The sequence below is a fragment of the Artibeus jamaicensis genome, unplaced genomic scaffold, assembly GCF_021234435.1.
Source record: "Artibeus jamaicensis isolate MK-2021 breed Jamaican fruit bat unplaced genomic scaffold, CSHL_Jam_final contig_729, whole genome shotgun sequence".
Taxonomy (NCBI): domain Eukaryota; kingdom Metazoa; phylum Chordata; class Mammalia; order Chiroptera; family Phyllostomidae; genus Artibeus; species Artibeus jamaicensis.
In genome coordinates this window covers 6,768,765-6,782,807 of record NW_026521939.1, presented here as the reverse complement: position 1 = coordinate 6,782,807, position 14,043 = coordinate 6,768,765, and the positions used below count along the sequence as shown (strand labels likewise).

The window sequence follows — 14,043 nt, the reverse complement described above, 5'->3', positions numbered from 1 at the left end:
ACATACAAATGGGTGCTAATGATGCCTCCTCCTTCAGAGAAACAAGGAAGAAATGGGTTTGTAGGTGGGTCAGTATAAGCTCGTGCCAGATAGCATAGAAATTTGGTTATCACTGGCTTCTCAGAAGTAAGACTGTTGGAGCTGGACTGGTGGGTTTCCCGTGTCCCCTTGGTGAGGCTGGCACACCCCTTCATGCACCAGCTCACTCGAGTCTTATGGGCGGTTGCCCCCCCACCACCAGCATCGCTCCTTTTGAGCGCTCAGTGCCCCCCGTGCTGTCTGCTCCTGCTAGGCCTGGTCTGGATTGTGTCCATCCTTGACTGTCTTAGGCTTGGGAAGCTGATAGTCTCCTTCAGAGCAAAAGCGAAGTCCAAATTGGGTGGGGGTGGAGGTCTCATAGATGAGACATGGATCCCACAGCTTCCGAGCAGGCACCCTCCTCCTGAACCTAATGAACCATTTTCTTTCATCTCCTCCCTTGCAGGACATGCAGGTGACCGGTGTGGAGGATGACAGCCGTGCCCTGAATATCACCATCCACAAGCCTGCATCCAGCCCCCACTCCAAGCCTTTCCCCATCCTCCAGGCCACCTTCATCTTCTCAGACCATATCCGCTGCATCATCGCCAAGCAGCGCCTGGCCAAAGGCCGCATCCAGGCAAGACGCATGAAGATGCAGAGGATAGCGGGTGAGTGTTCGGTCCCAGTGCAGTGTCCTCTGAGCCCTTGGGGACAGAAGCAGCCACGGGACTGTCAGCGTGGTGGTCACGTTTACCTTGAGAATCACCCTTACTGCTCCCAAAAAGGCCATATACGGTTCAGGAATTAATTGTGTTTTGGTGAGCATCTGTGCAGCCTTTCCCACTTCCTAGGTACTTGCTTTCTAGAGAATCTCTAGGGTTGCATGGAAGAGGAGATGCTCTCTCCCAGCCAGGGAAGGGAAGAGACTGTGAACGGGCGTCAGTGTGGACAGCAGCTCTCTCTCCTGCACGTGGCTGTTCTCCAGCTTCAGTGTTTATAAAATGCTTGGCATTCCTCTACCACCTTTGATTCTTAAAACAACCCTTGAGATCAGTGGGGCCTGTTCTGCCCATTTTTTAGAAGAATAAACTGAAGTTTGGTGACTTGCCCAATATCACACAGGCAGCCAGTTGGAAGAACCCAAATGCAGAACTTCCTGCTCTAAAGCCCATTCCTTCCCAGCGCTTATGAAAGGCCAGTCTGCTTGCTGAGGGCCCAGGACCCAGCCCTGAAATCAGAAGTCATTTCCCATTTCCCAGGAATTGTGGAGAATTTGTGAGGATGCCTTATACTGCCCAGGGTCTGGAAGGCCCCAGCTTTCTTAGAAGTAAAGGCACTGAGATAAGGGCATTCCATTCATCAGGACGGAAGCACAGCATTTTTCTTAGGGAAATGGCATTCTATCAACTACTAAAATTATAGTCTTTCTCAAGACACCAACGCCTTTCAGTTCCAGTGCTAATGTGCATTCTGGTGTGGTCTCTGGGGGCTTTCCAGCCCACTGAGGGGGGGAGGGGAGGAGAGCTTTCTGTACTTAAAAATAAAGACCTGGAGGGCAGCAGCAGGGTTTCTGGACGTTGTGGACTCTGTTACTTCCCGCTTGTGCCCCGTGGACGTGCGCAGGCCTGCATTCCGTGTGGTCCTCCTCTTCTTTCTCACCGAGCTGAGACTTGGCCTACAAAATCATTACAGAAGCATTTTGTAATGTGCAAAGTGACGTAAATCACTCAGCCCTTTCCTTTAAGATTTATTTTCAGAGGGTTTTTTTAATGTAAAGCAATTTCTCACAGCTGGCATGAAGGCTAAATATTTCATTTGAAAATGGAGAATTATGCCATAAATTGACTGTGAGAACTAACGCCTTGGGTATTTTCTTCTATTGATTTTTTTAAAGCCCCTCGAAATTGCTATATCATGAGATTTGTTTATGGAAGGGAGAGAGCAACTGTGACAGATAAACACATACTGGTAAATATACACATACATATGTGTGTGTCTTCTCTCTTACATGCTTTTCCCCATGAACACATAGATGTGAACTTTCAGGGCAGAATTGGCCCCGTTTCAGAGCCTGGGTGAAACCTGGCCCTGCGTCCATTTCTGAACCCTTCTCCAGGCACCAGCTGTGCTTCGAGACTCAGGCGGGACCAGTAGTGTCACTCTGGTTTCCCCAGCTTCAGGCGGCCTGTTGCCTGCTTAGGCCTCAGCCAAGGGGTATGCCTGACAGGGCCACAGCCACTCTGGCGAAAACCGCCCTGCCCAAAGTCTCCTGGCCTGCATTTCTGTCCCAAGCACTGAGCATGACCGTGGGTTTGTTTGAACGCAGCCCTCCTGGACCTTCCGATCCAGCCAACCACTGAAGTCCTTGGATTTGGACTCGGCTCCACCTCCTCCTCCCAGCACCTGCCTTTCCGATTCTATGACCAGTGCCGGCGAGGCAGCAGTGACCCCACAGTGCAGCGCTCTGTGTTCGCGTCCGTGGACAAGGTGCCAGGTGAGCCGGCCCCACCCTGTGCCACCAGTTGTCCCTCCACTGGGGGGTCCAGGGCTTTCCCTCTGTGGAGCCTGTGTAAACTTCTTCTCCCTTCTCAGAAATCTAGCCATTTGGAAGCACCAGATAAATTTCTTAGAATTTATCAAAGTGTAGCACAAAATTAAACACAAGCCACAGAAGGAAATCTTGGCTTTCTCTTCAGTGTTCTGCCGCCTGGCTTTGGTTTTCCAGAGATTTCTTGGGAGTGTGGAAGGACTTCTCAGAATTAAGAAAAAAAGTTTCTTGGAAATTTCTTGGAAATACTTAGATGATTAGTAATGAGGTTGTGGAAGAGTAATTTCCTTTTCCGTGTAGGATGACTAGAAAGAGATAGTGTGTGTGGTTCCTGCTCCAACCCCCTGAAGCACTAAGACTTCAGAAGAAGGGCCCACGGCCCACGGAGCAGCTGCCGGTGTCTCCTGTCTGGGAGCCTCTCTGACCCCCTCCTCCCCTCTCCCAACAAAGAAACATGAATAGAAAGTTCAAGGTCGGCTCCCTGAGAGCAGAAAGAACTGCTCCAGGAGGGAGAGCTCTCCCCTTCCTGCCTGACACTTGTGGTTTAAGTAAATCCATGTGCACCCCCGTCCCTCGAAAGAGCCTGGCTCTTCATTGCAGAACTGCTGAAGCGGGCCCTTTTGCCCCCGCAACTTAACCTCCCCACAGTTAGGGTTTCCGGCTTCAGTTGTAAATGTAGCAAAATGTTTTCAAAAGCAGTTATAGATTTAAGAACAAAATGCAGCCATAAGAACCAGTCCAAAATCAAGGCCTTAGTTCCCCTCCCCCACCCATTGATTTATTCTGTTTTCATTCTTTGATTTGCTTAATTCATTTTAGAAATATATATACTATAAGCGTGTGATATTTGAAAATCCAAACAGGATATGGCAAAATCAAAAATAAGTCTAATTTGCCCTCAAGTAACCACTTTTAACTATTTCTTGCATATCCTTTCAGAAATGTTTCTTTGTATGTCACGTACATACCTTTGCTTGTCTGTTTTTGCACTGCAGCTATTAACATACGCGATTCTGCTCCCATCCATTTTGCTTGATAGGGCAGCAGTACATTTTAGCACATATAAACTGACTTCATGCTCATTAACTACTGGTATTCTATTATATGGAGGGACCCAATAAATCTTTTATAACATTTAGCATTGATGGCCGTTTGGCTCTTCCAGTGTCACTGTGCACACCCTTGGGGTCTCTGTGCAAATCTGACGTGTCTGGGGGGTAAATTCCCAGTGGCGGGTGTGCCATCAGAGGGGAAGTTTTTCATCTTGATATGTGCAATCCCAGCGTGCACTGTGGAAAAAGTGCACCAGTTCAAGCTTCCACCCAACCCAGGGACTGGTCTCATTCTTAAAACCAGTCTTAGGCTATGAGACTGATTGTAGCACCACCTGCTTTCACCTGTGAAATGTGCGATGTAAACATTCTCCCTGCTGTTTCACGTTCTGTAGAGACGGTCGCTAAGTTAATATAAATGATGACCATGAGTCTAGGTTAACTAAATACGCACTGGCCTGGTAAAAAAAATCAGCCCTTCCTTCCTTCTTTCCTTCCATCCTTCCTCTTTTTTTTTATGCACAGTTATAATTTTACTTTAAATTTATAAGCACCACTAGTTGTAATTTTTTGATATATAATTGACATGTAATATTAGTTTAGAAATAATTTCTTTAGGGTCATTGGGGCTTCTTTCAGCTCGGAATCCAGTGGGTTAAGGAGAAAAGCTCAGGCCTCATTTCAGATCCATCCTTTTGGAAACAAGGCAAATGTAAATAAATAGAGCCAAATGTCACATTCTTCAGTATTTGCATAATCATCTCCCTGTTTGCAGTAGGCTTTACAAAGACTTACTGCTGGCTTCTCCCACCCTGCCTGGGCTGCAGGGTGGCTGTGCAGTCATCCGGCGCTGGAGTGTGGCCATGTCTACACTGGTGTGCTTGGCATGGGGGTTGGCCCAGCTAGAATGCCCAGTGTCCTATTGCTGGTCCCAGGGTCAGGGTATGTGAGGTTGCCCAGTTGGAACTAGGACAGTCCAAGATAGTTCCTTGAAGGCAGCCATCCACCCTTTGGCTGTGTCTGTCCCCTGGAAGTGCCACTCAGGTGTGGGGTGGGATGGGGACATTCTCGCAGATGTGCTTCCCAGATCTACTGTTCTGGGCCCTTGGCTAGAGAGGCCTCGCACGCCTCCTGCCTTAGCCTGGGCTGGAGATGTGACCTAAAGAACAAGTTGAAACCATTGAGAGTCAGTATCATTCAGAGGGAGGGAGGGAGGGGAGCGCTCCCTGGCTCCCACCAGCCTCACCACCTGCTGTCTCAGTAGTCAGCCCCACAGCCACCAGGCATCTCGAAATCATCCGAATTCTGCTCTTCCCTCTCCCACACCCACTGGCCTGCTCTGATCACAGAATGTATTACACTTTTTCTCCCCCTCCTGGCCCCGGGGTCTCTCCCTAGATCGTGGCAACAGCATCCTCAGTATTCTCTGGCTGTTAGTCTCATCCCCTCCCTCCCACTCAACTGGTGGGATCTTTCTAGAAGAGAAATCAGATCATACCACGCCCCTGCCTGCAGCCCTCCAGTAGCTCTGAGTTGCTCTTAGAACACACTCCACTTCTTTCACTGATGCTGTGTGACCTGTGAGGTCGGCCCTCAGACGCAGCTCGCATCCTCCCGGGCCTACCAGCCCCAACTGCCGCTCTACGTCAGCACTTGCCAACATTTGGGCTTCAGGGTGCATTTATACTCTTTTAAAACGTATCGAGGGACCCAAAGAGCTTTGATTTATATGGATTATATTTATTGACATTGCAGGATTGGAAATGAAAACTGAGAAATGCTTTAAGTATTTACTTATATATATTTTAAAAATAAACCCATCACATGTAAACATAACACGTTTTTTATAAGCAGCCACCTTTTTCAAAACAAAAAAATATTTAATGTTTTATATTTTTGCAAATGTCTTTAATATCTGGCTTAATAGAAGACAGCTGGATTCTTGTGTCTGCTTCTGCTTTCTATCTGTTGTGATAACATACATTATGTGACCTCTGGAAAACTCTTCTGTATACTCCTGGGAGAATGAAAATAAAAGGAAAATGCTGTCTTGTTACTTTTTTAAAGATTTTATTTATTTATGTTTTAGAGAGCGGAAGGGAGGGAGAAAGAGAGGTAGAGAAACATCAAACATCACATACCCCCTACTGGGGACCTGGCCCACAACCCAGGCATGTGCCCTGACTGGGATTCGAACCAGTGACCCTTTGATTCGTGAGCCAGCACTCAACCCCTGAGTTACACCAGCCAGGGCAGCCTTGTTATTTTAATGAAAGTAGCTCTGACTCTGGGAGGTCCCCAGAGTTCCCCAGGCCATTCTTTGAGAACCACTACTCTACGCATGGTTCTCACACCCTCTCTCCTGCCTCAGGACCTTTGCATCAGATGTTCTTCTCCAGATCTGCCTCCTATTTAGTACTCAGGTCTCAGTTTCCTCAAAGAAGTCTTTTCTGATCACCCACCCCCAAAAGGTTACCCCCTCCCCTCCATCACATTAACCTCGCATTTTCTCTGCGACCCTTGTGGGCAACATATTTTCTTTGTGGCCAACATATCTGTGTACCTGACCATGGTTTTTCTCCACCATGGGGAATGTCACTTCCATGGCAACCTAGTCTGTCCTGCCCCGACTGGGTGTCAGCACCTGGTTCTGTGCCTTCATTTACTAGTTGTTGAATGAAGAATGAGCACAACCTTGGAGCAGTTCCCACCTGGTACCTTCTCCCTGAGTGAACACCAGGAAGAAGAGGAAATTCCCTGAGTCCCTGGACGTTAGGTGGTTTAATCTGTGGCACTTTGACATGGGAACATGAGGGAACCTGGGAACATGACATAGGAACATGATGCTCAGAAGATCATAAGCATCATTCTTATGCTTAATTTCCATCACCAAAGTGAGCAAGATATACGTCCCAAGAGGGCAGATGCACTGGTTGGTATACTTGGGTCAGTTGCACATTTACTGAATTTCACTGGCCTCACATTTCTTAGAGGTTTTCAAAAGCCAGAGAGTGGGCTGGGGGCAGCCCCTGCTGGCCTCTGTTGCCGTGTCCTCAGAGCTGTCATCCAGGCCTGGGAGCCCGGTGGTATTGCTGTGTTCCCTGGCACAGGCCGCACTGTCGCAGACCCCCAGGCAGAGTGGGGTCCCCACACTGACCGCCCACCTCGGGGTGCCTGCTGGAGGAGCTCTCGCTGTCATGACACAGCTTCCAGTTCTATCTGCAGGCCCAAGTAATTGTCATAGAGCAGTTTGTCTCCCCTTTAGAAGCTATAAGTGATTATATTTGATGAAAATATACCTTTCATTTCCTTGGAAGAGATATTAAAGTAGAATATAAATCAGTGCTAATAGACAACTAGCCACTTCGGTATATTTTTCTTCTTCCATTTGGCTTGGAAAGAAATCACAAACTCTGTTTATTGGACGGTTTTATGTCAATGGCTGTTGCCCCCACAGAATGTCAGGCTCCAAGAGAGCAGAGGCTTGTGTGTGTGCCTGGCCTAGGAGGGCGGGGCCAGTGGTGACCGTGTGTTGGGGCGGGCAGGACTGGCTCTACACTCTGGCTCTGAGGCACAGTTCTCCATGGGCAGCACCCTCAAGGATCCATCCCCACTGACCCATGGTGACGGCAGATTGCCAGAAACTGCCAGTGGGGGAGGGGGCTGGGTGGATTTCCAAATGAGCCCACTAGGGCCCTTGCTCCATGAACACTGAGTGGACCAGCAGACCCCAGAGCAGAAGCTGCTCCTTAGAAGTGACTCTGGTCATCAGGGGCAGCGGCCTCCAGTCACAGGGCCAGGCTCTGGCCTCCCAGAGCAGCCCCCTCAAGTTCCGCTCCTGAGCTCCTTCTGTCCAGGAGGCGGCTCCCAGGAGTCCTTCCTGGGCAGAACACCACCGCCTCTCTCGTTCGGGTCCTCCCTAGGCTCTTCCTAATTCTGATCTAAACAGAAGGGCTCTACAGCCCAGGGGGCATTACAGGGTTTGAGTGGGACAGCCAGGCAAGTTGATTCCACTGGCCCTCACTGATGGGGGCTTAATGATATGGCCAAAGAAGTGAACCTTCCCCACCTTGTTTATCACCAGCCTTTTAGCTCCAGTGACAGTGCTTAAAATCCTCCACCACCTGTCCCCAGCCCTGCTCCGTGGCTCACTGGCCTGTGCTATGCTGCCCTGCCCTGCCCTGCCCTGCACCCACTATCCGTCCCTCTCTCTTCTCCCTGCTGGGCTCTCTTTGCATAATACACGCCAGCATTTCAGCTGCACCAGCTTTGTGTCTGCACCTCATAGAAGAAAACTCATCCCATTTAGGACCTCTGTCCTCATGCTTCCCTCTGGCTGGAACCCTCTATGGGGCTGGTTCCTTCTCAGCAATCAGGGCTCTGCTCAGATACTCCTTTGGGGCCCCTCCCAGAGGGCCCCACCCACTCCCCTAATCCTTCTCTGTACAAGAGCTGGTTTAGTTTTTTAATTGGCATAAAATTCACAGAACCTAAAACTGTTTGAAATTATGCAATTTAGTGCCATTTAGTAAGTTCACAATCTTGTGCACCATCACCTCTGCTAGTTCCAAAACGTTTTCATCACCCCCTAATAAAACCTCATACCCATTACACAGTCACTCCCATTCCCTCTGTCCCCTGCCTCTGGCAGCCACTAATCTGCCTTCTGTCCCTGCGAATTGATCTATTCTGGATATTTTCTGTAGGTCATACAACATGTGGCCTTTTGTGTCTGGCTTCTTTCACGTAGCACCATGATTTCAAGGTTTATTCAAATTGTAGCAGGTATCAGAGCTTCGTTCCTCTTCATGGCTGAATAATATTCCTTGGTATGGATGTGCCACATTTAGGTCATCCATTCTGTCACCCATCGGTGGCCATTGGGTGGGTTCTATGTTTTGGCAAATGTGAATAGTGCTACAATGAGCGTGTGTGTACAAATTTTTGTTTGAGCACCTGTTTTCAGTTCTTTGGGGTGTCTACCTAGGAGTGGCATTGCGGGGTCAAATGGTAATGTAACTTTTTGAGGAACTGTTTTCTCATAGTCTTCAGAGCTCTTACCATGAGTGAAGTTACCCTGTTTGTCTTCCTCTCTGCCTCATTGCCCTGCACCAGCATGGAAGGCACTGGGGGCCCCAGTCCTCCTGCCCTCGACTGCTGACAGTGAGAGAGCAGTGCTGAGTGACTATCCGTGGCAGGCGGAAACAAGGATTGGCAGGTGGAGGCGGGCTGGATGACTTGATCATTGTCCCAGATTGTAAACCCTGCTGCAGGGGTGGTGCTGTCTTGCTTACTCCTGGGTCTGGCACCTGTACCAGTTGATGGGGGCTCAGGGTGCCAGCCGCAGAGTCGGACTGTATCCCATTGGGACCAATTCTGCTTTACTCACTTCTTGTCCCAGCTTCTTGTCCTACTGAGTTCATGGCACCATCTGTCTCTGGCAAACATGTAAATCCTTGAGCACAAGGGGAAAAGCTGTGCTTTCCACAGATGTTATCTTTCTCAAAGGTGAGCAAACCCGCCCTATCAGTCACTGACCCAGAACACTTAATAGTTCTGTGGAAAAGGAGCACAGTTCCAGAGCCAGCTTTTGGCATCCGAGTAACTGAACAAAAATGCAAAGATTACAGTGTGCCTGGAGCCAGCTGAGCTGGCCACAAAGCCTCCGACTGACATCTAAAAGAAGGCGGGGCGGGGGGATCAATGTTTAATTCATAGACCTCGGTTCTGACTTCACCCCCTCGGGATAACACACTAGGTGTTAATGTCATCTCTTGGCGGTGTTTCCCAGAAACGAATTTTTTAGGCCTATTCTTCTTCTCGTTTCCAATTATAAAAGTCAATTATCTCCTTCCAGCTCCCCAAGTCAAAAAACACGATTTCTTTAGTCACACGGGAAGGAGAGCCGCCTGCCACCTTCCCCCAGTCTGCCTACTCCCTGCTCACCCCTCATACCCCTCTGCTCCCTGGTCAGAGACTCCAGCCACTGTGGGGTAAGTTACAAAAACTTGAGGACTTTTTTTTTGTAAGTGAAATGTATTGAGCTGGGGAGCAGGGTATCTGATATCTGGTCCTCCTTTACATGCAAAAAAAGGAAAATAGTAAAATCTTTCTTCTGAGCAAGGCTTTGAACTCAGATCTGCCTGGTCAGACCCTGAGCCCCAACCACCATGCCCTTTAATTCTTGACTGACTTTTGACACATCTGAAGTGAGTTCCCACTACCTAAGGCCTCACTGGTATCAGGCAAAACCACATGGTCGGCTCCAGCCCTGGGCATGTGTCAGACAGAAAAGTCATCTAAAGTCATCTATTTCTGGAAGTGCGGGGCGTAGTTTGACCGGAATAATTAGCTGTGCCAGGTGCTTTGTATGTACTCATTCTATCCTCTGAACAGCTCTGGAAGCTGGTATCAGTTGCTCTTCTCTACAGATAAGAGACTGAGGCTCAGATCAAGGCCAGAGAGCTCACACAAGGCCGAGGCCGGCTGAGATCCTTGCCTCCACTTTCTGCCTCTAAATCCCGTTTGCTCCAAGATTGGCATTATTGATGGCTGAGCAGCTTCACCCAGTGTTTCTGCCACTTGCCTCTGCGTGTCCGAGGTTGACAGGACAGGCCCTTTTTAGAGAGCAGACACTCAGAGTAGCCCAGCCGTACACAGAGCACTCCCCTTCCCTATCCTCTGCGTGACACACTCGCACATTGCCAAGCCTGCGTCCATCGAATCATGGACAGACCTACAAAGCAATGATACATAAAGACACTTTTTTCCCACAACCCCCACCTCCAAACCAGGTTCGACCTCACAGTCATGTGAAGGTCACTCCTCATGTTCCTGGCCTATCATGAACAAAAAGCAGGAATGAGGCTTGAGCAAAAATCCTGCCTGAGCAAAAATGGTGGTATTTAAGCTCCTTTCAAAGCTTTTTAACAATGGTCTCTAGGAGATCAGCCTCCAAGTGGTTGGGTCAGGGCTGTGGAGACCAGATTTCACTCAAAACTCAGCCCTGAGCTGAATCCACAGGTCCCTGCCCGCCAGATCTCTTCTCTGAACTCCCAGCTAAGACGTGAAGAGAGAGCCCGAGGACTTTGGGCGCGCTGCCGGGGAAGGAGCCTCATTCCTGAGTCAGGGCCCCCAAGGTTTCCTCACCTGGAACATGGCCCCCAAAGCCACTTTCCCAATAGAGGCACCAGCACTTATGTCTGAGGAGCCCTCGCCTTGTAAAATAGAGCACACAGCAGGCGGAGCCAGCCATCGCGCTCCAGACAGCTTTTCCTGGGGGCGTGGAGGCAGGGAGGAGAAAGAGTTCCGAAGAACTGAGTGCTGCCTCACTTCCCAGGGTCATTATGCACCCCAGACTGCTGACGTGACTGTGCCTTCCAGTGTTTCAGAGAGCAGGGAGCACTCCCTGGGTCCCTCGTGGAGAGGTGTGCAGGAGGTTGTGGGAAGAGACCAACACCCCAGCTTTACTCTGCCCTTGGACCTTGGATAGACCTTGGAATATTCTGTAGGCTCAGGCGGGCGCCTGCAGGGCAGCCTCGTCACAGCAGCAAAAGGGCAGGTACGTGCCAGAGCAAGTATGCACGGCTGTCCCTGTCTCAGAGAAGGCAGCTGCCATCAGTTCTCATCACTGAACTTCTTAGGACCGGTCAAGCACATTTATTGCAGAACAATTGGAAACAATAGAAAAGTACTAAATCTCAGACCCTCTGGTATCCATAAAGTAAACCCCAGTGTTCTTTATCATTGTTCTTTCTGTTCATCCTCTGAGGGGGTTCTTTTCTCAGCAGCAGAGTATTTGCCCAGGTGAGAGAGAGTCAGCAAAAGGAGAGGGCTTAGCACGGCCGTGGAGCATACAGTCCTGTTCAAGGCCCAGCTCCACCTAATACTTGTTACACGGCCTTGGGCCAGTTTGTTTACCCCTCTGGGCCCGTTTCCCTGTATAAAAAATAGGGACAGTGCATAACAATGTCAGTGCACTTAACACTACTGATCTGTAGTAAAACGTAATTAATGTGGTAAATCCTAGGTGTATTTTACCACAATTTTTTTAAGCAGGGATGAGAATGTCACCCACTTCAGTAGGTTGTCATGAGCATAAAGCAAATAAACTCACTTAGGTGCCCAGAAGGGTTCCTCACACATGTGCAGCAGGCAAGAAAGGTTGGCAGCGCTCAGTGTTTTTTGTTGTCATTAGTCAGGGCTGACGCAGGGATCCCAAATTATAGGTTCCCTGACTATACATTAAATAAGTTTGCACAAACAAGGTTGATAATCTAACAGTCCCATCTACTGTAAGTAACAGAGAGACCCTGAAGTTGTACAGATATGCTTATTTCAGAAGAGCCTTCTTTGGGTGCTGATAAAACACCTGGGCAGAGTTTGCCTCCTGCAGAAGGGCCATGAGGATTCTGACTATGGTTTGCCTGCGGCTCCCCAGCTCCTAGGGGCAAGGCTGGGGCCAAAAGAGAACAGCCCAGCCCAGCATATACCTGCTCACCCAAAATACGGACTGCCATCATTTTCTCCACGCCTGCCTGAGCTGGGCACTTCCCACTGCAACTTACAATAGCCCCAAGAGGCCAGTGCCATTCCTCAGTCTGCAGGCCAAGAACCTGAGCTCCGAGAGGGGGAGTGAGCACCTGGCCCAGTACCACACAGCTCACACGTGGCCAGCCTGGCATTCGCACCAGGCCACGCATTCTGCTTCCCACTCCATGAGCCACGGTGCCTCCTCCAGTCCTGAAGACCACTCGGTGACAGAACACCACGAGTGACTGCCGTATCCCATTTCATGTGCAAAACAGGAACTCGGAAGCCCGCAGAGGACGTGCTCGTGTGCCATGGGTGAAAGTTTCTGCATCCAAGGGCAAAGTCCATGAAGTTACTGGAAGAAACTTTCTGAGCCTTTTTCCATTGATGTTTTTTGTTGTTGTTGCTGAGTCATGTATTTTATCAACTGCAAGTTCTTATTAGCAGATAGGTATTAACAAGCACCAAGGATTGATGTCTCATTTGTGGGACAGAACCCAGAAACCGAAAACTCTAGCTGTTAATTTTATCTCTGAAGTAGGAAAAGGCCACCTTGATGTAATTTTTGCCTTAAAATATCTCCAACCAGCTCAAGGAACCCCAGGGCTCCCCCAGAGCGAGATTCGAGAATCACTTACTAAAATCCAGTCACAGTGCCTATCCTGGGATCCAGGAAAAGGAGGTGCAGTAGGTGGCATTGCTCAGTGTGCAGATGACTAGAAGAGTTGCTCATTCATGAGGACCCACGAAGAGCAAGAAGGACCAAAGTAGGAAGAGGGGGACACGATAGCAGTGCTGAACGTTCACACAGAGACATGAGTCCGTGAGTCCTCCACGTGTCCCTTTTCTTCAGGCCTCGATGGCCTCTTCGAAGTATGGCAGCTCCTAGGGCCCAGGGTAGGGGACTACCAGGAAGAGAGGAAAAAGGCGGGGTGAAGGAAGAACTGGCATTTTTAAAAGCAACTGAAGGGCCCTGGAGGCTGGCTCAGTTGGTTGGAGCATCATCCTGTACACCAAAGGTTGTGGGTTCAATCCCCGGTCAGGGCACATACAGGAGGCAAACCAATCAGTGTTTCTCTCTCGCATCAACATTTGTGTATGTGTGTGTGTGTCTCTCTCTCACTCTCTCTCCCCCCTTCCTCTCGCTCTAAAATCAATAGTAAAAACTACCCTCGGGTAGATTAAAAATAATAATGGCAACTACAAGAATTCCAGGGTAGGTACATGACGAATACACTAACTGAAGTCAGGAAAGGGAGGGTGCATTTAGCAAGTGTTTGCTGGGGTCTCTTGTGAATCAAATAAACGCTGTGCCAAGCGTACAGATAGGACCAGACAGGGGAGGTGAGCTTATAAACAGGTCATGTCGAGCAAAGGGGCAGATGTGGTGAAGACAGCATGTACAGAAAGGCATGAGGGAGTGACATGTGGTGGCATGGCCATGGGTTAGGGGAGTGACAAGAAGCTGGAAAGCTAGGTGGGGTCAGATGGCAAAGGGCTTCCAGCCTGTTGAAAAGTTAGGATTTTACCCTGAAAGCAACCAAATGTCATTGAAGGTTCTAAGGCAGAGGGGTGATGAGTCAGGGCACACAGGTTTTGATTGACAGGAGTCAAGAAGGGCAGGGGGGAAGGGGGTGGACAGAAAGACCCAAGGCACACTCACCCCTTCCCTCGGTGCTCACCAGCCGTGCATTAGGTGGTGCTATGCCCATGTTATGAATGAGGAAAAGTCTCTCCACAGATGTATCCTCTTCCTCAGCTTGACGTATGTCCTTGTATACCTTTTTCTGGGTATTTACATACTTTACTTGTACTATAATATTACCTTGCCTTTCTTTAACCTGAGTGAATGCTATTTTCACTCAAAAATATGTCTTAGATTTTTTTTGT

General features: G+C 49.1%; 1 protein-coding gene across 4 annotated transcripts in view; it reads left to right on the top strand.

Moving 5' to 3' along the window:
* The window catches only part of CLEC16A (C-type lectin domain containing 16A), a 219,307-nt gene that overhangs the window by 167,199 nt on the left and 38,065 nt on the right, over positions 1 to 14,043 (top strand). For all 4 annotated transcript variants that reach the window (XM_037151193.2, XM_053672127.1, XM_037151192.2 and 1 more), the window contains exons 20-21: positions 485 to 689; positions 2,348 to 2,515. In XM_037151193.2, coding sequence (XP_037007088.2) covers positions 485 to 689; positions 2,348 to 2,515 — 373 coding nt within the window. The remainder of the gene's footprint in view (positions 1 to 484; positions 690 to 2,347; positions 2,516 to 14,043) is intronic.